We start from the raw sequence: 23,698 nt of genomic DNA on the forward strand, positions 1-23,698 counted from the left end.
AATGCTCTCCCAGATTGTTTTCCATTCTGCTGTATCGTTCTTGTGGGTATAGAGCGTCCCACGGCTATAGCTCGGGCAAAACACATCTAGTCTTGGTCGGTGTTAATTTGGACGAATCTGTATATATTACTGCAAGGGTAATCGAAGAATAACACTTTTCTGCGCCCGATCCCCTTTGGAGGGAAAAGGAAGGTATGTAAAGCGTAGCTTTGCCGCCATCAGTGATGCGAAACTTGTCGTTGAATTGCTGAACTTCATGAATCTTTTCGATGACTTTGGAAGGTTTTGATTCTGTTGGGCTGCTAAACTCGATCCAGACGTGGTCTTCAAACTTTCGTGATAAATGGAAAGTCTCAAACGAGCTTCTTCTTTGGCTTGCTATTGTCGTTTCAATTTGGTTAATAAATAATCCCACAAATCGGCGATGAAACAGTCTGATTTATCCAGTGGTATTTTGGAGATTAGGTCAATAAACATCAGCGTGTAATGGTATGCTGTGGTTCTAAATTTTTCTGGAGCAGCATTTTTCCGTCTCTCGAATATGGTAATACCTTCGCGTGCTACTGGTTGACATTCATTGGAGGTAGACTCTCACGGTCTTGGCGCAGACGTGAAAGTGTTGATTCATGTTCGCTCAAGTCGTCTTAAAAATTGCTGGCGTGGATTTGAGCCACGACTTCAGCTCGTGTGTGCGGCGATATTTCACGTCATTTCATTTTACTCTCTTCTCCTTGTCATTGAAATCGTGCGATTGTTTTAGCTTGATTGTAATTTAATTATTCTCTTATAATTTTATTTAAAAAAATAGAACAGCAATGGTATACCGTCTTAGCCGATTGGGACGTTCCTCAAGCATCACACGTATACATTTTAAGTTATAAAATAAAGGAACACATGTATATAACATGCAAAGTATAGCAACGGAAAACCGGCAAAGATATCAAAGATATACTCCATCCTCTTTAGTTTACTTTTTCGATATGACCAGAAACAGTGCAAGAGGAAGCAACTTCAAAAACTGAAGGAGAAACAAATTAAAGAAAGAAAAAGACATCAGAGGATCGAACTGCTGAAATGCGATTTAATGACACATGGACAAAATCACGCACGTTTCCTTTACACCACGAGAAGTGGCTCAAATCGTGACAGGCAAATTGCTATATAGCAATAGCTTATTGGCGTGTGTAGGTGTTTTGGGTGAGGTAATACATGTCCTAAAATTATATTCGCCCTTTTGAAAAATATGTTATGCATTCCTTTGCATTATAAGCAAGGTAATATTGATAACAATGTAATATAATCCCTTTCTTCAATATATAACTTTTCGATAAATACTGCATTTAGTTTTATTGTTTCCGTTTTATTCTCAGCTGGAGACCGAAATCACAGGATCCTCTAAAGTTATGTTCTGAAGAAATTAATCAAATGGGAAAGACACACTGTATTATTATTTTATTCATCATTCCATTATGTTTATACCCGTTAGTACAATAATGCTGTAAGCTGCGTTTTGGTTGTTGTTTTGGGTAGACATTCTTCATTCATCTATTTCATACTTAACTTTTCCTCATCCCAATATTCAGACTGTCCCTAAATACGATCAGAAAAAAGGAAAATGTAATGCAAATAACGGGTAATATCAGCATGTCAATTACAGTGTATACTAGTCAGACAAAAACCATGTTCTCAGTTATGCTGCTAGTTTTGAGGTCATTTAAAATATGACGAAATTTGCAGTTTTTGACGAACATACGAACAAAAGCAAATTTTCATTTCAGTGTTTTGATTTACCATATGTATGCATGTTATAGTGGACATATAGTTACTGTGGTATATGTCAAAAGTATTTTATGATTTATTTGTTGTAGATAATGTATTTGATGCTTGACCGCTGTAGAGATGCAAAGAGCCACTGAATGCTGAAGCTATTAAATTGTATATTTTCTCACATGGTCCACGTGCGAGAACCAAGACTATATTGTACTAAGCGGCTAATAGGGCATATATTTATGGTCTGCCAAAATCTGGTTGCCGTATGTAGACCATCTTAAATGTTTAAAAACAGTTACAATTATAGCAAAGAATGAATAGTTCATACCCAAAAGTGACGTCATGATGAAAACATCAAATATTTTTTTAAAAATCCATTGCACATGTAATTTTCCAAATGTTAATACATTTTCGCCATTGTAGTATTAGATCATCAACGTTTTAGAAAATATGAGAATTTTTGTGCGAAGAACAGGCTTTATTGTACCTACCCACTTATTTTCTTCTCAGGGACACTTAGGATCTTATTCGCTTCTCAAATGTTTCGCTCTCTTCTCACAGAAATGTATATAGCATACAAAAATAATAACTCCCAATACAACTGCAATAAATCCATTCTGACAAGTAATTATGTTTACGAGGATTGGGATCCATGATTACAATGTTATTGCGGAAAAGAATTAACTTGAAACAAATTAAATAACGCTCTAGACATTAAACTTTTCACGAGAGGATGGAACAAATAACCATAAAACAGTTTTCCTCTTGTAAAGTGGGTCTTTGACAGTTCCTACCTAAACACTGTTATTACGGGCCTATTTAGTGACATTTTTAATACAATATGCCTCTCTTTCCATGTATAGCTTACCACTCCCGACCCCGCTCTCATCATTTGTCTTTTCGTTTTGGAAGTATGTCATTGAGTGGATAGCCTTTTAAGTGGGATAGCTCGATATGATCATGTGAAAGAACATGTGGCGTTGTGGCCTGCACGTAAGAATGATGTGAAGGTATGACTTTAATAGAATTATCTGATAAGTTATCACTCTCTTACGTTCATATTATTGTAAACGTCTTCATCATAGCTCCAAAACTATTGCGTACAATCTAAGGAAACGCTGGCCAAAGGTATGCTTTTCAGTTTAATCTTAGAGTTTATGATTTGTCAAATAATTCACTATCATGCGAAAGAAACAATTTAATATGTATATATGATAAATAAAAAAGTAAACAATGAATACAAATCTGAATCAACACATCAAAGAATGAACAGGATATAATTAACTCAAGCTACGTATCTATCATTTCGGCTTTCACCATTGTAAATTTTATTTGAAGCCTATGTTTATCAGTCAATATCCTTTTTGATAGATTTCTTGTATGCTATCTCGAGCGGTGAAAGAGATGAAAACCTTTCGTTTCTGGACCGTGTTTAGTTTCATGGTAAGTCCAAAATATCGAAAGTTCTATTGTAATATAATACTTATATACACGAAGCGGAATGAATAGGTCGAAACGATGACCTTAAAATATATACAAATCCCAAAACTTTATTAATCAAGTTTTGAATTTACTAAGCCATATTTACAAACGGCAGAACTATATATATATATATATATATATATATATATATATATATATATATATATATATATATATATATATATATATATATATATATATATAATCATTACTTTGAAATTTCGCAACAAGCGTGTAGTTATTTTTACATATAGTGTGATGAACTAGATTTACAAACAAAAATATCGAAAAATAGGTCAAAGTTAAAAATTAACTACTGTTTATTGTGCAGTGGGATGTCTTATAACTAGTTTTGGAAAAGACTGTATTCTCTTCAAAAAACGTTTACTGCAGACTTTTATTTGCAGAGTTTCCTACTTGGACAGAATGCACTTAAATTCAGTAAGTATCCTTTCAAATGCTTTAATGCGATGATTTGAATATATTATGCTTTAAAAGCGTTTGCATTTTTTTTAAAAAACTGTTTCGTAGGACCTTTCAATGCATTTAGACATGTGCTCATTACGCATTTTGGAGAGAATACGTAATGTGTTTGTCCAAAATGATATAATAGACTATAAATTTATAGTGAACAACACAAAATGTTTTCATTCTGATAAATGTAGAGTAAAGTTGGCAAAGTACAAGTTAAGTCTAATTATAGATTTTAAACGCCTTCTGTCAAATGTAATTCGAAAAATGTTATAATACAGCATGATAAAACATTTGTAAGACAATATGTATTTCTATGATCCATAGTTCAATATTTTAAAATAAGGAACAATGATATAAAGCAAGACCAGCACAGTGGTGTCCTGCAAAGTAACAAAAAATCGAGACATATCAGATCATATTTTCTTGACATTCACAGACCACGAAAGGGCCATATCATGTTTTATAGCAAAGTGGTAAAATTAACGTTTCCAATGAGTATTTATGCGATCCGACTTAGAGGCGAAAACATATTTTGCTTTTGGTAAGAAATCAGATTGCAAGTATCACAAATCATTTGATGATTTCTTTTCTTTAATCCATTGTAGGTTGCAGGAATATGTCCGATCCAGTAACATTTACATTTGACAATAAGGAAGAGATAGGCATCATCATAGTACCCATGTGTTTCAACCATCACACTGTTGGTGGTAACCAACTCATTTTCTCAACGTGTTCGCAGGTATCCTTTTCAAAACAATTTATGTGATTTCAAAACAAAATTAACCTTTTTATTCGAGGCACATTTCTTTGCTCGAAAATGAAACAGTCAAAATCATTCGGATATATCATGTTTAATAACCTAAATCATTAGCACCATATGCATTTCTTCCACTCCCTATTATATTATAAGACATCATTAAAATACGTTGATTTAAGATAATTTATTTGCTAAAGTCATCCTATTAAAAATATACAGTCGAATCGCATTATATAATATTTCTTTCTTAACTTTTCATTAATCTCATTTTAATTTGGAAAATCTTTGTTGTAGCTTTCCCATTATATTATTTCGCTATTGAAAATCGTAAGGACCCATTGTTATGTCTAAAGCAACTCACTTTAGTACACGTGTATACGTTTCTTTCATGCAGAAGCTATGCATATAATTTGGATTCTAAAGATAATCTATTGACAAATATAAACAAAGTAAGATAAAGAAAATCACGTCAGAACGTTTTGTATTATGAATAGATAGTGTTGTTATTAAGGATGCTGCTATTTCTTGAACTAATTGAAACATGCGGGGGAGCAGTATTTTTAAACTGTATTAAGAAAAGTATTGCACAAAAGTTCCGGTTTTTTTTATTGAATTTCATTTGAATGTCACATTCACTAGCTTCACCGTAGTATTACTTCTGGTGAAATTGTCAAATTCAACAACTGAAAATTTCGCTTTAAACAAAAGCTGCTGCTTAGGACACTCATACGAGGATCGCTTTTCCAATAACTTAATATGTTCCTTGATTGAAAGGCGTCTTTCAAATCCTTCACTTGAAGCCTATATTTTTTTTTGCCGTCCTCAACGTGTATTCTCTTTTCAGAATTTCCTGAATGGAAGTGAACACGGATACATAATGTATCGGAATGAGACGTATATCAGAAACACGGAGTTTTCTATTAATTGCAGCAGCTCTGTAAATGTAATAACCAAAGGAAATGAATCGTAAGTGTTTAGTTTGAGTATCTAAGTCTTAAAAAATTCAAGGACCAAATATAAACTTTAGCATTTTTATCTTCGCTTCTAATAGTATATGAGTATCGTTTACTTATGTCCGTACAAATTCCGACAATCAAGTTCGTAAAGATGCTTTTTTGATACAAATATTCGCAATATATTTGTATTACAATTTTAAATTTAAGTATGCTACGAGTTTATGTAAGATAGCTAGCTTTATCCTCCTTAAAGAGGTTGTTAAACAGTTCCTTAATAAGAAGTATATCCCAGTATATATATATATAAATAGATCTGCTTCATCTAAGAAGTCGAATTAAAACAATTATTCATGAACTTATGTAGCGCTGTTTAAATCTATAAAATAACAACTTTGGGCATTTTAATTTTATCACAAGTTGGAAATGTGTCGTGAGTAATGATGAAAGGAGATGGTCATAGTATTCATTGAATTTTGTCCTCCATTTTCACATTATTAGATTAAGTGAGATCAATGTTGTGACTCCACAATATACAGACATTCAGTTGACTGTTGGCGATGACAAATCCTATGCTACTGGACAGCCAATTAACGTAACCATACGGGGTTTGTATCAAACTAAAATATGAAAATTAATAATGTCAGCATTTAATTGTAAAGTACCACGTCGTATTAGCATCATGTTGAATAGACTGCCATTCTAAACGTGAGTTTATCTATTTTCTAATAAGGAGTATACCTTGTTGCACGAACGCGTATCTTGCAGTTTGTTGCAGCGAGAACGTTCTTCGTTTCCATACTTTTCGAGAAAACAAAATCTGACATAAAGTTTAGAGAGATAAACATACAGATAGATGGTGGTGGATCAACTGTTTAGTTTTATAACGGGACGTCTGGGTTTCGCAACCAAAACATAGGTAAGTTTTTGTAAGTTGTACTCTTGGGATGATTGGAAATTGAAGATAAAAAATGACAGCTGATGAGATTTGGTATTTATAATTTTTCCGTCCGGTTAACTTGAACTTATGACGTATGTGAAGTGTAGAAGGAGTTAGGGCATGATTATCTCTATTTTGAAATAAAACACTGGGGCGACATGGAAGTTTGATATTTGTCGTAGGATTTGCATCCAGATTACACTCTGGGAATGAAAAGCAAACTATAAAGAGGAGGGATATTCTATTTTAAAAAGTTCATACATTTAAAATTATGCCATGGGGTGAAAAGAGAGAATAAGATACGTGTTACTATGAGAAAAATATGTAGTTATACATTACTATACATGGAGGGAAAAGGGATCGTATGATTCACATATACACATGCACAACCGTAGCCTTCCATATAAACCGCAAAGGACGTAAAGGAAAGGAAACACGTATTTAATGACAAACATTGATTAATTAGTACAGTCCAAAAATGTCTTAAACAGTTCAAATGTCAGTGGTGCTTAGACCCGAGTGGGGTTTACAATAATAGTTTTCATTTTCTTCCTCCTATATTTAATTCTCTCACAAAACACAGCTTCCCATTGCCTCGTGATAATCAATCTTAGATATTTCCCGTTTTGACTTTATTCCTTTGACTTTATACAACTATTGTCCCAATTACCCAATATCAGTTTACGACATAAAAAATGCTGTTTCGCTCTAGAGTTGATACACTGTGTGAAATCTCACCTATGGCAATGCTCTGATGGTCAGCGAGATGTTGTGGATGTTTAGCGTCCTATACCATATCAATAACGATAAGTCACACATTTGTTCAGGAGCGAGGCGAAATCTGTGTATGTGGTAAGGTGATGAGAAGAGATGGATCATCCATATGATATTCAATGGACCCAATGACAAGAAAATGTAAAAGATACAGTTCCATCGTGTCGAATTTATCTTTTTGGCTTAGAATATTTTTAGCAGACTGTAGTTGCAGCAACTGTTTTCAGGAATGATTATTGCATCACTGTGGGAACTGTAGTTTGATTCCAGGGGACACAATGCTTTCTGATTTAGTTGAGTGGGGTTTAGATTTCAGATGACACACGACACCAAGAGGATGTGTTTTATTATGCGAAGTGCCGCCAATACTCAATGGTCATTGTTTACAGATTTTTGGACACGGCATACAATTTTGTTTCGAAATATCATTCAGAGCAAGAAACAAGAAACGGAATTTGCACAAACGATTATGGATGGTGCAAAAATCATTAATTTCACAGTGGAAAGCACAGCTTAAATATTCCAGGAATTATTTGGTTATGTTTTCAGTAGAACGTCTAAAATGTTTGCAATGACAGATGTCTGATTACTATACTCAGCATATTTTTGTATTACTAAAAACAATCGACATTTTGTGATCTCGCCTGTTCTAGAAGCCCATTACTACGAATCCGAATATGTAATAGAACAACGGGAAACTTTCTACGTTTGAAAACTAACGCACACATTAGACCTTTTCGATTTTCAAGAAGAGATTCTTATATATTGTGTTTGCGCTACAGAACATTTACGTCTTTATTGTGGAAAAGATGGACCATAATTTATGGATCATTTAGGAAATAATCCTTTGAAGGAGGATTTTACTTTTTGTCAAAGCTAGTGGATTAATAAGCTCGAAGTAGTTCAAGCTCTAGAACAAACTTACCCTAATTCCACGTCAGTGAAATTATTGGCATCAGTCGATATTCAGCGAAAGCTGTGCTTTCATTACATAACATATTCAAACTGCATGAGAAGAGGAAATAACAAACTTAAAATGGTGAACAAAAGAAAATCGAATTAAATTCCGAGAAGGGTTGGGATCTAGAACGATATTTATCCCATGGATGTCCAACATGTTATCCTCACCTAGACCTGATCAGTCCTTTGACAGAGTTTAAGTTGGAAGATTCCTACAACAAAATCAATCAATGACAGCAGATTTTGGAAAGTCAAGGATACCAAGCGACAGGAATGTAAGTGACAGAAATGCGGGAAGACGATTATGATATTTTTTCAAAACATATCCAGCACATATTGTCGAAAAGTACGATGTGGTGGACGTCGCACATTTGAATCAAGGAAACATAATAAAAAATCAATACTTAGAAGTGATTTTGGTGTATCCTTAGGTATACAAGTAAGCCAAATTCCCCGTCAGTCACCCGGAATGCCGCCAGAATACATCGACATGGAACTAAACAAAGTTGCCATTACGTCGGCCTTATCAAATGGAAAAATGTTCCACACACGAACACGCGTCATCCCTTGTTGTCTCATCATTGCCACGAGCGAACTGATGTTTATGTTACTCGTATGTTGAATCATGTAACAACGACAACCTTGTTCTAACGATGTTAACCAAGATATAAAAGTATACAACATTTGATCCTTTCTGATATGAAAACTACCAACAGGACAACAATTCTGGATTAAGAACTGTTCTCAGGCAATGTAAGCGAGTTTATAAAATTGGAACAAGCCATCATGTTGGAACAGAATGAAATTAGACGATTGCTTCCTAAAGCCACGATGTATAGATTTTTTGGGGCAAACTGCTAGGTTCAGGTCAATACTTCCAGTTCAGGAACGATAAAACAAACCCTCTAAACTTTTGGAAAGCATACATAGAGATTTGATTTTCGTGAATTGCTAAGACATACTGGAGTCTGCTCCCAAATCCTAGTCCGATAAATGTCATCTCTATTGATTACGTGACGAGTACTGGCCTGTTTAAAATTGCCTTTCGTCTTTGGACTCTTTTATGACCCAGTCCTTTATTTGACACCGATGCATGCACGTAAATCGATCACCCTGTAGACTATCAGTCACACGCGAAGAATGTTTAGGAGCCTGGACCGACATACATCATGAAGTTATCTTTTCTGAATTTTGGCATTGGTGGAGCTAAACATTATTGATACGAGTATCAAGACAGGCAAAGACAACTTCATACCAGATGTAAAATACAGTACTCATCCTTGACTAACTTAAATTTGGGGCAAGAGTAAGACTTTCATGTCAGGATGGTCGATGAACACAAGATTGTACCGTTCGTCAAAAACAAAATCGTAAGTCGACCTTTGCTAAAAGTTCATCGGTACGTCCACCTGGAGAGCAATGTTCTCTTGCATAAAACTGTTCAAAAGATGACGAATCAATGTAGTCAGATATTTCCATTAAGAATGAATTCTACACTTGGACGCCATGTATATTGCGATCATATGTCCTCCGACTCGAGTAAATATGCGCCCTGAAACCAGAGTGATGTAGGAAGAGCTTGTTTTATGATAGGGATGCCTTCACTTTGCCAAATTTTCCATGTTATGATCATGCGTTCAATATATGTTTCAGTGATCCATTTTCGTCTCTGGAGACTTTGCCTTCATGTTTGGCTTTGTACAAGACGATTGGACGCCTGAAACAATTCAATCCCAATTTTGTTTAGCGAGAACAGGATCTATTTTCTTGAGAGAAGGAGGTACAATGCATTGTTTCAGCTGTGGACGCAAATTTTGCGAATATGACATAAGGAATCAGCTTACCTTGTACAGCTGGTCATTATTTACATTACTCAAAACGTATTTCAGCAAAGTAAAGCACATTGCGGCAATACTTTCAGTGCTCTTTATATGGTGTTTTTTTTAAACTCCAAGAGGCAAATTTCAAGTTCAAATCTTGGCTAACCAATTAGGAGCACCTTGGCTGAATTGTGCTATGACATTCTACTCAACTTCTATATGCTTATCTAGTGCTCTACTGTACTCCTACTACTCCCGATTATTTGAAATCTCTAAAAGATTTGTTTCGCAATAAGTGTCAAGAGGTGACGATCAGTTATTCACACGTCGGCTTCATCGTTTCTGTATGTCTAAAACACTATATAAGCATCATTTGCTATGTTTCCATCTTTTCATTATTCAGCCTGACTTCATTTCAGTTGTATTGTCATTCCTTATTAAGTCTCAGACTGTATGCCATGAGTATTGACACAAACTACCAATGCGCGATTAAGTTTGTTTGAAGCCAGTTTCAATGAAGTTTTAAAACAGTCTACTTTGACAACACGTTAATCACTACAATACATTATTCGCATACCTTATCAAGAAATATTAACCAGACAACAGCCACTAGCTGATACAAAATTAATAACAAAATCAAGAAAAGCCCCAATATTTCGAAATCAGTTGGAACTGGATCTCAACGAAATTTCTTTTTTTGTTTACATGAAGATGGCTCTTAATCCAGCAGCTAATACGCAAATCCTAATATAAGACATACATAATGAAACGAAGGGCAGTGTGCCAACAAATAACATCAAATTGGCCCCTTCAACGGAGAGATTTCTGCATCTCTTCAAGAAATCCTTGAGTTGTGACCGTCTAACCTTCATCCATCACTGTTATAAATGATTACAGGCATACCTGATTAAAAACAAGTGGTTATAATTTTAAGGAACAATTATAACCCATCTTAAATGGACATCTTTTTCTTGAAGTCTTCTACTTCTGGTCTACATTAATTCCAGCAAAAAGGTAAAGTTTTGACGGCTAGTAGTTTTGCTCTCAAAGCTCACACAATCGTTAACATCAAAGGAATTTCCAAATAACGAACGGAATACGAGTGATATTTTCTTGTTATTTAAACTTTAGGGCATCATCTCAGTACTTACCAAAGTCAATGCTCCGATGCAAAATTATATTTTTGATTCAAACGCACCTAAAAGAATCACCACTACGGTCGATTATTGCTCTGTTGCGTTCTTAAACTGCATGGATTCTATGACAAATCAAGAAAAAAGACGATTAACAATACATCTTTACGTTCTTTTCCAAAACAATAAAAAAGAAAAAGAGCTCGTTCAAAGGCGTGTTTTGCGCATGCTGATACTAGTAAGTCCTTTTGTAAATGTCATAGCTCCCTTGTAATGTTCGATTGCTAGATTTTGTTTGGAAGGAGAGGTAAGATGAAGATATAAATTATAGATATTTCTGGTATTACGACGCTAGGTCTTAAATTATGTAACAGAAAGAACCAAATACATCTAGTTAAATAATATAAACAAATAATTTATTTATTTAAGATTCCAAGGCATAATGAAAGAGACAATTATATTATTGTGAAATAAATACCAACGTATCCCTAAAAGTCTTGTCACAAGTCCAAAAGTATAAAATATTCAGAATGAAATGTCTTGATATACACAATATTGCAATCATCGATGCCTTTGAGGGAAGTTTGGAAGATCCCAATATAAGAAGATAAACGGGTGGGATTTCGGATTTATAACAGAATACTTTTGATGGTGATACAAACACAATGTTTAATGATGAATGATTTGATAGAGATAAAAAATATATGATTATTACGTGCGTGTATGAGATCCAAATATTGGACAAATTAACATAATCCGCACAAACCTAATAATGCAAAAAAGTGAAAATAAAAAAATGACCTTACACAGTGCAAGGACAAGGTGAATGATTCACAAGAATTTCACACGACGAAAAGAATGCTGTGTTTTACTCAAACAGTCAAATATATGAAAACATAGGAACAGATGTACAAAATATCTTTAAAATCCCGAAACACTGGGTATTACAAACCCCAAAATTAGCCCACGGCTAAAATATTACATGTATGGAGTTACACACTCTGTCACCAGCACACTTAGCTAACAGTCACATTGGTCAATCAAGCAGTCTGTATTCCAGGTAGTCACCGACCACCATTCAAATCCGTGGTCAATCAACCAATCAGCGCTCACCAATCGGTCAGTAACTCCCGATCACCTGATACTCGATCAGCATCACTCCTCACTCAGCTCTACGGCTGCTATGGTGGACTTCTATGGTTAGCTCTACAGCTGGTATCACGTCGACTTCGATCAGCTGAAACTACATATAACACCGTGTACTACGCATGACATGGGCATATACGATAAAACGTAATGACGCTATATACAGTAAGGCATACAGATTATAGAAGTGAACCTACCCGTGCCCGATACGAATCCTACTGTACTAAACGTTACGTGAAAATTGCAGCATTTTATTTCTAATATAATTCTCCTGTTAAGTCGCATACAAGAATAGAAAATATTTGCATTATACCGCCTAAGCTATATAGAAAATATACAAAAATAAACGTGGTAGTACAATATCTATAACTTATACACAAGAAATTAATAAATAACTCACGTACCTCTACAGCTGAAGATGTGTTATTCCTTTAGTAGACCGCTCATTGACAAGACCTTCTGTGATGTGAAGACATTTAAACACACCTGATACAGGCATACATCTTCTGTTGCTGGAAGTATTCAGTTTTTCCAACCTAAAACACTTCGCACTTGCGGCCTAGGATGAACCAAACTCACTGTTCCGAAATAACCTCTAAACTCTGATTCCCAAATTTAGACCTGAAACAGATTAGTATATTTGTTTACCATATCCCGTATATGTACCCACATCATGTACGATGCAAAATATTTACAACAGAAGAAAACAACTAACTCGTAAACAAGGTCAGGTCGGAAACTAAAATACAAAGAAACATCTTGTTTTCGCCTTAGGATCATGACAACTGTCAGGTAGGCAAAACTCCAGCGCTGAGTTATGAACAAATATTAGGCACACAAAATAGATGAACATAGCACGTAGAAGACATCACACTTGTACCACAAGATCTTATGGAAGGACGATAATAAACGTTATTTTTCTCTATATCATTATCCCACTTAGATCTAACATTTACTTCAAAAGTAACAATCTTTATTTAATCGAACATAACATGTATAATGAAACTGACAATTATTACAAGGTATGCAAATATTTTCGCCAGTTATCAAGACAATAACGAAACTGAACAAAAACAATATACCATGTTGTGGGACGAAGTAAGATAAAAGCAAAAGAAATATTTTAAAATCGGTATATTCAAGTACATTTGCTCCCCATGCATCAGATCTTTTGACATATCCAGTGATGAGAAGAAACGAAAGCCAGGATAAAACAAATCAAAACACCATTAATAATGGAAGAAAAAAAGAATTAATGGTTATACATGTCAGGGACTAGAACTTCATGAACATAAGAGGAATATCAAATAGAGCATATTTTACTTAGCAGCAACAATCACATGGAAATATGTTTAACCATCATTTAGAATACTACCCAGGCCACTAGTTGCAAGAACATTCAATGTACACGTTACACCAATTCGACTAAACATTATGGGAAAATAAACTAGTAAGGTGACCATATTAGTCTTGTGACATTGATGTTTTCAAAATCGGCTTGTGTAGTTCCTTTCATTCTAAAAACAAGTTACGCGTTATGCGAGCTTTCAAAATTGTCTTCAAACAAGGTGGTTGACACCCTCGAAGCAAAAAAAAAAAAAAAAAAAAAACCACACATATAATTTTTTAACCAAACCTATTAGACATTTTATTTTTCGTCAGTGAACATCCTGAAGTTAAACGCATTTTTCGGAAGGATTTGAAAGGCCATTTAATGTGGATTTATGATCAACATCAACCTACTCTTTAATGCATCGACATGCTACCACAGCTGATCAAAGCAATGGCTCAATCGTATATGACCCAGAAATAAGAGACATCTCAAAACGAAGTTCCCGTGTTTGAGTGATTGTTTGGAACATTGACAACCACAAAAAGGAAATGCTAATCAGCGGAAATTGGAGCTAAAATTGAAATCAAAAACGTACATTTGACAAAGGATATTAACCAAAATCGGGACCAATTGTTTAGTGTCAAATGACAAGCGTGCGTACGTAACTCGAATATCTACAAATTAAAATATATAGAACACACATAAGTGTTTACAGGATCTTTCTAATTGCTTGAAATACAACGAGTACAAAGAAAACGGAATGCATGTACAACATTGAAAGCAGGCTTGATCGAAGAACACGTATAGTGGGGAAAGAGTGTGTAAACGAAGTAAACATTAGAACATCATAACTTCATTGATTTATCAATCACCTTTGCTTACACAGTTTCTTGGAATCCAGAGGCGTCTACTAAAGATAACCATCCTCATTGAAAACCAAAAATGTTGCATAGCTTATGTCATAAAACACGGGTCACTAATCGAATGACCATAGCGTAAATTATTTTGTTTTAGATTAACTAACAATTTTCAAAGACGATGACATAGAATGTATGAGCGAAAATTAAGTTTCTACTATGTTAACATGTGTGGTTAAAAGGATCAGATTTGATGGCGTGTGGATTATTTTATTTGCATCAACAACGTCTTGAGTTCAAATTATAAAATATACTGAGAACCAATGTTTTTTTCGGAAAGATGAATAACATATAGCGAAATAATGATCATGTTGTGTCTGTTTACCTTAATGCAAAACTTTGTGCTTATCGAATGCAAATCGGTAATTTATCAGATCATTTGAACGCGCTTCATACTAATAACAGTGTCAAAATTGTTAAACGTTTGTTTGTCAATTGAAGAGGAAGGAACTACCTTAATCCTCTCTGCTTGTTCTTTCTTGACTTTCTTGTTAGTAGGACTTGTTTAAAATATTGATCTAGAAAGGCAGCAGTATGGTATTTATTTTGTTTACAAAATGCTTGTTTCAATGAAGTGTTACACTTTCTCTGTCTCTCTTTCTGTCTCTCTTTCTCTGTCTCTCTGTCTCTGTATCTATGTTATTCTTTCTATCTCTCTCTCTCTCTCTCTCTCTCTCTCTCTCTCTCTCTCTCTCTCTCTCTCTCTCTGGCCTTTAAGAGCATGTTCGGATATGTATAAAATCACTCCTTCCTTTCTTTCCTTTCTGACGTCTGCTTAATTTTCAAAATGGAGATAGTCATACCCTTTATTCTCATTAAATTTCACATATGTCATACCGTCCTGAGAGTACCACGTAACTAATTAAGTACCATCCTTCATACCCTTTAACACTACTAAGCTCATCTCGCCACTAAAGGATGGGACCTATTGGTGGCTATAGATATTTTTAGACGCATTTACATGGTGACACAGTAAGTCTTCCCTTTATAATCAGTACTTATAGATAGTTCTGAAAGAACTCATTTTATGTAGTCATTAATATATATGTGTACAATTATGTCTTCGAAACATTGGGTTTTATCATTAGAATATCTAGAAAGAAATATAGAGGGGGAGGTTAATGATTTAATGGAGGGTTAAGCCTTTATTTTGGAAAAAATGAGATTAGATAGTACCACTTTGTCATACAACATATTTCGTCCAAGATAATAAACTTCATGGGTTCAAAAATGACTGCAGATGTTTTTCGATGCTATCAACAAACTTCAGCAACGCGTTAGCTCTGCCACACTGATGCATATTTAGCAGAAACATGTGGCAGAGATCAATAAATATCGAGCAATCAGTTGTTAATTATGTCCTCTTTTAGTCATGTTCTGATATATCCGCCACAGCTACAATAATGGTCGTAGTTGTGATATTAACCGTAATATAGATGTCACAAGTAGGTCTGCTCATGATAATGGTGATGATATTAATAATAGTTTTGCCTTTACTATGATAATTTCATTGCTGCTATGATCGTATATTTTATTATCTAACAGATGGAAAACTGAGCCAGATAATATTTAACTTGGGAGGTTTGTTTATATGTCTTTTGAGCAATATCGATTGTGACGTTGGATGTGGTGGCGGTACCAGTTATTGTTTCATCTTAGGGTAGGTGATCAAGCAAAGTAGATGTTTTCGGGGAAAAAAATAAAATGAAGCAATCTATTCTACACACAACGAAAACTACGATAATTATTTCAGAACGTTAAAAATTATGATATATTGTTCAGAGCCATCATTTATGTTTGTGCAAATATCTTTAACAAGCGTCCTACGCTGTGCACGTTGAGAACTGCTCTGCTTCTTCCAATGTATCGACGGAATATATTAATCTTCTTGTCAATGGGTGAGTATGTTACTTTTGCTAAATAAGCTACTGTTAAAATGATCTAAACAACTACACAAATTTTCGAGAAATTAGTCGATTAATAATTGCCAATGAGCACATAGTCACATTCTTTCAGAATGTGAGTATATGCCCTCCTTAGGTTTTGTATCCTAGAGGTCGCCATTTTTCTTTCCTTCCTTTCTGTTCTGCAGAACCCAATTTGTCAGTAACATGAAGGTGCAGATTTTGTCAACATTAGGACGACTTTCCACTAATGTCTGACTATACAAATACTCTCAAGCACAATCTTAGATATCATGAAAAACATACATTCGTTCAGAGAATAAAAACCAAGTCCACCTGTGAACAGATTAGACTAGACGTTATAGACTAGAAGACTAAATATGTGAATGAATTGTAAACATTACTGCGGGCACGTGATAAGTATGAAATAATTTCAAATGGTTCTTTGTACTACAGTATGCCAATAGACATTACAATTAATACCAGAGCACAGACTTTTCTAACTTTTGACAAAATAAATTTAGAAAATAAAATGCATACATTTAGGCATAATAGTGCTCTTATTCAAGAGTGCAGGCAAAACGAAACAGATATACTCCAAAATGTATATAAAAACGCCTAACAATTATACAGATATTACACTGTCCACATTTAACCCTCCTCAAGGAAAAATGGACAAAAATTCTACACCAATTAGAGGAACATCCTGCCAACACATCCTTTTTGTCTTAATTAGATTATTATTTTATTGTGCAGAAGAGTTGTAACATTTATTCAGCATTTAAATCAGATGTCTTAATTTCTTGTATTTCAAATTGCTATGTATATTAATTTGCATTGTTTCTTACTTAGTTTTCATTTTTATTTCATCATATGATATTAATAATGTGACATTGTAAATTGGATTTGGCAGTGTCAAAATCCGAGTTCATTCTCTACCTGACCTGAATTATTGATTTTGGTTTTGTAGTAAAAATGTTTAACTTAATCTGAGTCTTGAACATTGGAAATTCCCAACGAGTTTTGAAGGGTCTACCTATTATTTGCTGCAAATTGTATGAGAAAACTTTAGTAATAGACTTATAATTATCACTAAGATTCTATCTGTAAACATTTTGAAACATCTAGAAGGATAGTTCCCATTATGTAACGTTTTGTTGTAGAAAAAGTTAACTGTGACCTGAGGTCACGTAGAATACTATATTATGTGTTACACGAAAATATAATTCATTAATGCTTTAAGTTCTTGGCTAAGCCAATTGCATTATGTTGTGTTCAGTAATTAATTTGAGCTTGAATTTGTTACTGCGAATTATTTACTTCAAGTGATTTTTTTCTGGACATAATAAGTGCCCTTGAAAAATAACATTCTTGGAAATAATGACTTGAATTTATATTGAAATTTCAAATAGTTATATACCATTGGTTTGTATTACTGTGATCGAAGAAAAGACTGTTGGCACATCAGCATTATACGTGACACTTAACCATAACCATTACTCTTGTTGAACCACATGAATATTATTCCAGTCTGGAATTCAATATAAATTCCAGTGAAGGTATTTATCCATGGATTTACGCTAGGTTGCCACCTTTGTTGTATGAAGTTAACTTTCACTAGTTTGAATGCATTCTGGAAGAATGCAGCTGGAATAATATGGATAATTAGCTCTGTGATATATCCAGGAATTATACATGTATGTCTTTATTAAAAGATTGAGCTTTTTAAATCTACTTTTGCTGAAAACTTTATTTCAAACAGACTTTCAAGTTTATAAAAACAAGTCAATTCTTCATCCGGCGATACCTCCACAACAAATAGACAACTTTAAGTTTAAGTAGTCATTTACGAAGTGTAGCATCCTAGTTTAGAGACTCTAATTCATAATCATCACATGATGGTTGCTTTCAAAAGTTGTATGTCTTAAAAAACAATCAAACTCCATTTCATTGTCATGACTAATTAAGGGCATTTTTAAAAATTCTTACATCCTTCTCAAACAGAATGATTGCTTGGATAGTTATTATTGTATGTTTCTGATAAACAAATGTAAGCTAGGACAGCAATCAAAATCCCATTTGAAACTAACTCACATTTCCTTTTCACCATATAGCCAGTATCATGCTAAAAGTACCTTTAAAAGAACAACTAGCAAAGCCATAAACTAATTTAAACTATTTTAAATGACAACAATGCGCTACATAATTTACAACAATCACTTATGTTCAGTCTGAACTTGTTTGCCATAGAGGAATGTTTTAGTAACGGTCACATTTTTGCACCAAATAATCTTGTTCCAAGTTTATAAATTTTTTTCAAATTTTAGATTTCTTTATTAGACTTTGGTAATGTTTTGTGGTGTGTAACATTTGCTTTTGCTTAGTCTTAGACTGCAGCACATTAAAATCAGTCGTTACTTATCAACATGAACATTTTAGTGTTACAATATTAAGCAAGCACAAACACCTTGTTGGATTATTTTTGATCAATGCGAGTGATACCTTCGTTATTTCCTTTTGACAGAAATGTAATGGAACCTCATCTCCTGAGCGGCTTCCAGCCAAATTGTTCAACATCTCTTCGAGCCACAATGTATGGATTTAGATTTATCAACTCACCGTCCATAGTACTCACTTGTTATGTCAAACCTTGTGGCATGATTGTAAGAATCCTTTATCTTTTAAAAATTTTAAAGGGATTATTGTCCCCTCCATTAAAATATTTGGACAGATTGGCCCTAATAAACACAATACATGAACTTGGTAATTTGTTAATGTGTTGTTTTATTGTGTTTCCATGCACATAAATACATGTTAACTTTTCAACGATATAACGCTTTGGAATGACGCATACGTAGTCCTTAAAATAAGAAACAATCCTTTCATATTGGTGCCTTGGAGTTAAGATCAAACTGTTCAGTTAATTTTGCAATTGCTGTCTAAAATGAAATAGAGAAGTAACATACAAATTCATGGACGCTTTGACTTTGAAATGGTTTAAAAATGAGATCTAAAAGTATTGACCTGATTTACTATCTTCACAACTTTTATTCTTACTTCTCCTGTCGTTGTTGTTCCCTTGGTGCTGTTTTGATGACTATAGTGGTGCTGATGGTGGATTTGATTAGTTTTATTTCATGTTTTCCTTAGGACTAAATAAGGACTTTGTTTTATGAAATAGCAGAATATAAAGTTCAAATACAAATAAGACCTTGTGTTTGGTACATCTGCAGAGGACATTTATACCAAGAGTAACAAAATACTACTGCTGCATTTGCTAGTATTATTCCAACAACGGTAAGATCTTTTCCAGATAATTTACTTAATCTGAAATTAACTTTCTGCACGTATCATCGCAAGAGGATCGCATCACCTACTACTATCACTGACAAATATTTTACAATTTACAAAGAAACAGAACGAACAGCCGGAAACTTTTATACAGCAAGAAAATGAAGAAAAATAGGGTTTTGGTCAAAATACCAGAAGTGAAAACGAAGAACAGTGAGCATAATGAAGAAAATGAAAACAAAATGTCACTATGTTATATTATTTCTGGCAGAGTTAGCATAATTGAGAGAAATGTATGAATTCTTTATGCCATAAACCAAGAAAAGAAGACTCTCACAATCAAACAATTCGAACGCTTATATGTCATCGACGATCTCGACACGAGAGCAGTGACATCAACTATTACCACCGCAGCAGTGGCATCAGGATGTGGACGTTGAACAGGTTAAAAGCAGATTATTGTCTTCTATTAAAGTTCAAAGACCCTTTTAAGAGCAATCCGGTTCTCTCAATTAAAATGTCTTCAGAAATAAATGTGTGTATGTTTCATAACATGCGCCGTGACTGTGCGTGTCTATGTGCTGCAAGTGCAAATACACAGGAGTCGGATACACTTTCGAATTTAGTATGTGCTTGAAAATAGGAATCACAATGAAAACTGAAGAAAAACACAAAGCACATTTTTTCTTCTTCTTATGAACATTTTGATTTGGATTCTGTTCGGTGGAATAGGTTATCGTCCTTCTCCTCCTTTGGAACCTTTTCTCTTTCGTTTTCCTTTCTTCAGGGTAGTTTTGAATGTGTCAGCTCAATCGAAGGACAAATCCTCGTTTCTAGTGGTTTTCATGGCTATTGTGATTTTGAGAGTCAATTGAACGAGATTTTAGGCGTGATGGTGCAACTATATGGTAGGACACCCTCACAACGCCTTAGTGAGGGTATGATTTATCCAGCAGACCAAGTTTCAATTGTGGAGTCATCCTCCACGATTGTGGGCATAAAGATGCAGATTACCTTACCAAATGGTCTCTCATTATTTTCAGTTGGTTGGTCCAGATTATTATCCATGGTTTTTGGTTTACTTTATAAGCTGAAGAAATGCATTTACAGCAGCTATATAAAACATGCAAGTGAAAGTTAGAGAACAATTGCATCCTGAACAGTAAATATGTTTTAGCGATTGGTATTTGAACCATATAACGTTAACATTAAATGACTAGTCATTGATTAACTACAAACAAAGTTATAAAGTCAGCGATGGAACAACTTCCGCACTGAGAGTTTCACTCAGTGCAATTAAAGAATCCAAATAAACGATTCAAATCATAAAGCATTACCAACTCATGCAATAAGACAATACAACAATACAATTGCTTTGAATTTTGGCCGACTTATCGTGTGTGTGTCGATAGGGACTGAACTATTTGGAATTTATTTTCCGTCAGATGCAGCTGGGTTCTGGCTCACCATTCTATGCAACAATATGGCCACCTAAACTTTGTGCACGTGAACGTGATTTTGTACAAACGTCTGCGATTAGTGATGATTACATATTTGCAGTTGTATGAATTGTATGAAGAAAAGATTTGTCGCCTTTTATTTGTTACTCATACGCACAAAGAGATGTGTGTGGCTAGTGATTTACACCACAGATTTAATACAGGAAGGATGTACGTACTGGACAATTGTTGAATTCATCGCATGCAAACCAGAGGGTGTTTGCTGCAAAAGTGTTATGTGAATGTTTACACCATGACTTATCACCAAACGAGATACGCACAAATCAACAAATGCTGTAATCAACAATAAAGAGAAGAAAAAACTCTTTGAAATGTTGATATTGATTTTCGTCCTAGCTCTTTGATGTGGAAAAGCTTGTCTTGAAACTTCTGATCTCTAGAGGATTGCAAGATTTATTGTTTGAATCACACACACACACAGACACACACAACACACACACGCGCGCGCGGGCACGCACACACGCACGCACACTCAATCGTAACATTTTTGTGTGCTATGTCATTTGCTAATGCAAACCTTTCCGTCATTTTTGTTAATTTTCTGAATAAATTCCGGCTAGTATTTTATGTCAAAGGCCTACTTAGCATTTCAGAAACATTCACAAAATGCACCGCCTATATTAACATAGTAATTAATGATTTTAACGATGATAAGTAGACACGCAACAGAGGAAAGATGTCTCCTAGAATCAATCTGATTATCTTGGGGTACTATATCAAACGGAATATTGACAAATGTTGCCATCCATTGTGGTCTCGAAACATATGCCAATACTAGGCACCCAGAATATGTCGAAACACTGTAAGAGGGAAATAATTTCCTTCGGGTCGGAAAAATATGTGATCAAGGACAACTCAAAACGGTACTTTTAAAAGCCTACCAATTATCCTCAATCATTACCAAATCAAACCATGGGTTATATGTATCTGTTTTAGTTTTGTCTTGTCTATTATTTTATTTGCAACACTTTGTTTATCATCCGACCTTTTCGTGTCTGTTACAAAATACATTTGATGATATAGTTTTTGCTTGCTGGCGTAATCATTCATTCCCGTTCTCTCACATCCTATTTTACCTCAGTTTGGGTAATTATATGGGTATGCATGTCGGTAAGTGTAAGTGTGAAGTATATTTTGTTACTTGTATGTGTTAATATTTCTTATTTTGTTTTATACTGTTCAACCACTTTAAATGTGGGTGTTTGGATGGGTGTTGGTGTGTAAAGATGAATCTTGGTCAGTATAAAAAAGGTTGGCCAGTAGTTGTGAGACCTGATTAGTAGGTGTGGGTAATAGTTTGTAAGTGTGGAGATGTGGTTAGTAGGTTACATACCTGTTAGAGATTTGCGATAGTAGAGTCATGCTAATAATAAAGCGTTCGGTCAATGTTAAACTCCGAGTGAGGCAAACAAGTGATACTTGTGTTATTGTGGCTGTAATATTAAGTCCTAGTGAGGTATTTCCATTTCAACTTAGGCTAGAGTGTCACCCTTTACTAGTAGTGATTGAATTTGCACAGACAATTGCGATCGTTTGCACTTTATAAAAATGTACGTGTACAACATTTAAGCACAATAAACTAAAAGTCAATTTGAAATAAATATTTGCAGAATAGTGCCCAAAATAATCATCGAGGACCACAATATACACATACATTATGCATTATGTTTGTGTTTTTATAGTATACTTTGTGATATAGAATTAGCGTTTACATCCTTGTGAAATATGTGTGTATTGGAAGGGAATTGAATTGACTCGCGTAAGTAACTTTCATAAGTCATATTATTCTAATCATTGCGATAACTGTCTAATTATATAATAATGTTCTTCAATTATGAATGTTATCTAAAGCTGTTTATTTTTGCAGATAAATATTTGATTTCTTGCAATAAAATTGCCATTTCAATACAATTAATTTTGTTCTAGCAGTACATGTATGAGGCTGAGGACGCAGTAACATACCAGGATGAAACGGTTGTTACTCTATCTGCGCAGGTTACATTTCAAGGCTAATATTGAAAGGTGCTCTCTCTCTCTCTCTCTCTCTCTCTCTCTCTCTCTCTCTCATGTATACTCGCTTCGTGTTATTCACCTACGTCATACATAATTAAAGCATGGTTATAAGGTGACGAAGCGACACAAAATTTGATAAATATGGCAATTCGCTTCAATGATTGAAATAATCATGAGGTTTAATGCAATACCTTTTAATTGCTATAGTTTAACATTTAACTATTTTTTTTTCCAGTGTCATTGAGAGTTAAGTAAACGAAATAACGAGATCGTTCCTTGAGGAAAAAAAAATAACTAGCACAGTGACATATACCATCGAGAGCCGAGCTGAAAATAAGATTTATTGTCCAATGCACGTAACACATTAAGCTTGGAAATAAATAATGAATAATGGACGAGATGACGTGATCATATTTTTGCACTATATAAAATATGCAAAGCAGTCAACGTGACATATTAAATAATATATCCTTTAGATTTTTATTCCGTTTAACAATTTTTAAGCCTTAAA

At 34.3% G+C, this 23,698-nt stretch overlaps 1 protein-coding gene across 1 annotated transcript; it reads left to right on the forward strand.

Moving 5' to 3' along the window:
- The first annotated feature begins 2,835 nt into the window (after window positions 1–2,835).
- On the forward strand, window positions 2,836–23,539 carry LOC149796062 (uncharacterized). The gene is made up of 10 exons (XM_089964170.1): window positions 2,836–2,898; window positions 3,142–3,213; window positions 3,660–3,693; window positions 4,332–4,465; window positions 5,328–5,449; window positions 5,938–6,044; window positions 16,279–16,357; window positions 18,888–19,026; window positions 23,101–23,196; window positions 23,423–23,539. Exons 2-9 carry the CDS (start codon window positions 3,151–3,153, stop codon window positions 23,185–23,187), a joined length of 765 nt encoding a protein of 254 aa, XP_089820296.1. The 5' UTR covers window positions 2,836–2,898; window positions 3,142–3,150; the 3' UTR covers window positions 23,188–23,196; window positions 23,423–23,539.
- Window positions 23,540–23,698: the final 159 nt, after the last annotated feature.

Source organism: Sinohyriopsis cumingii, chromosome 7 (assembly GCF_028554795.1).
Source record: "Sinohyriopsis cumingii isolate HCF-2022 chromosome 7, ASM2855479v2, whole genome shotgun sequence".
Lineage (NCBI taxonomy): Eukaryota > Metazoa > Mollusca > Bivalvia > Unionida > Unionidae > Sinohyriopsis > Sinohyriopsis cumingii.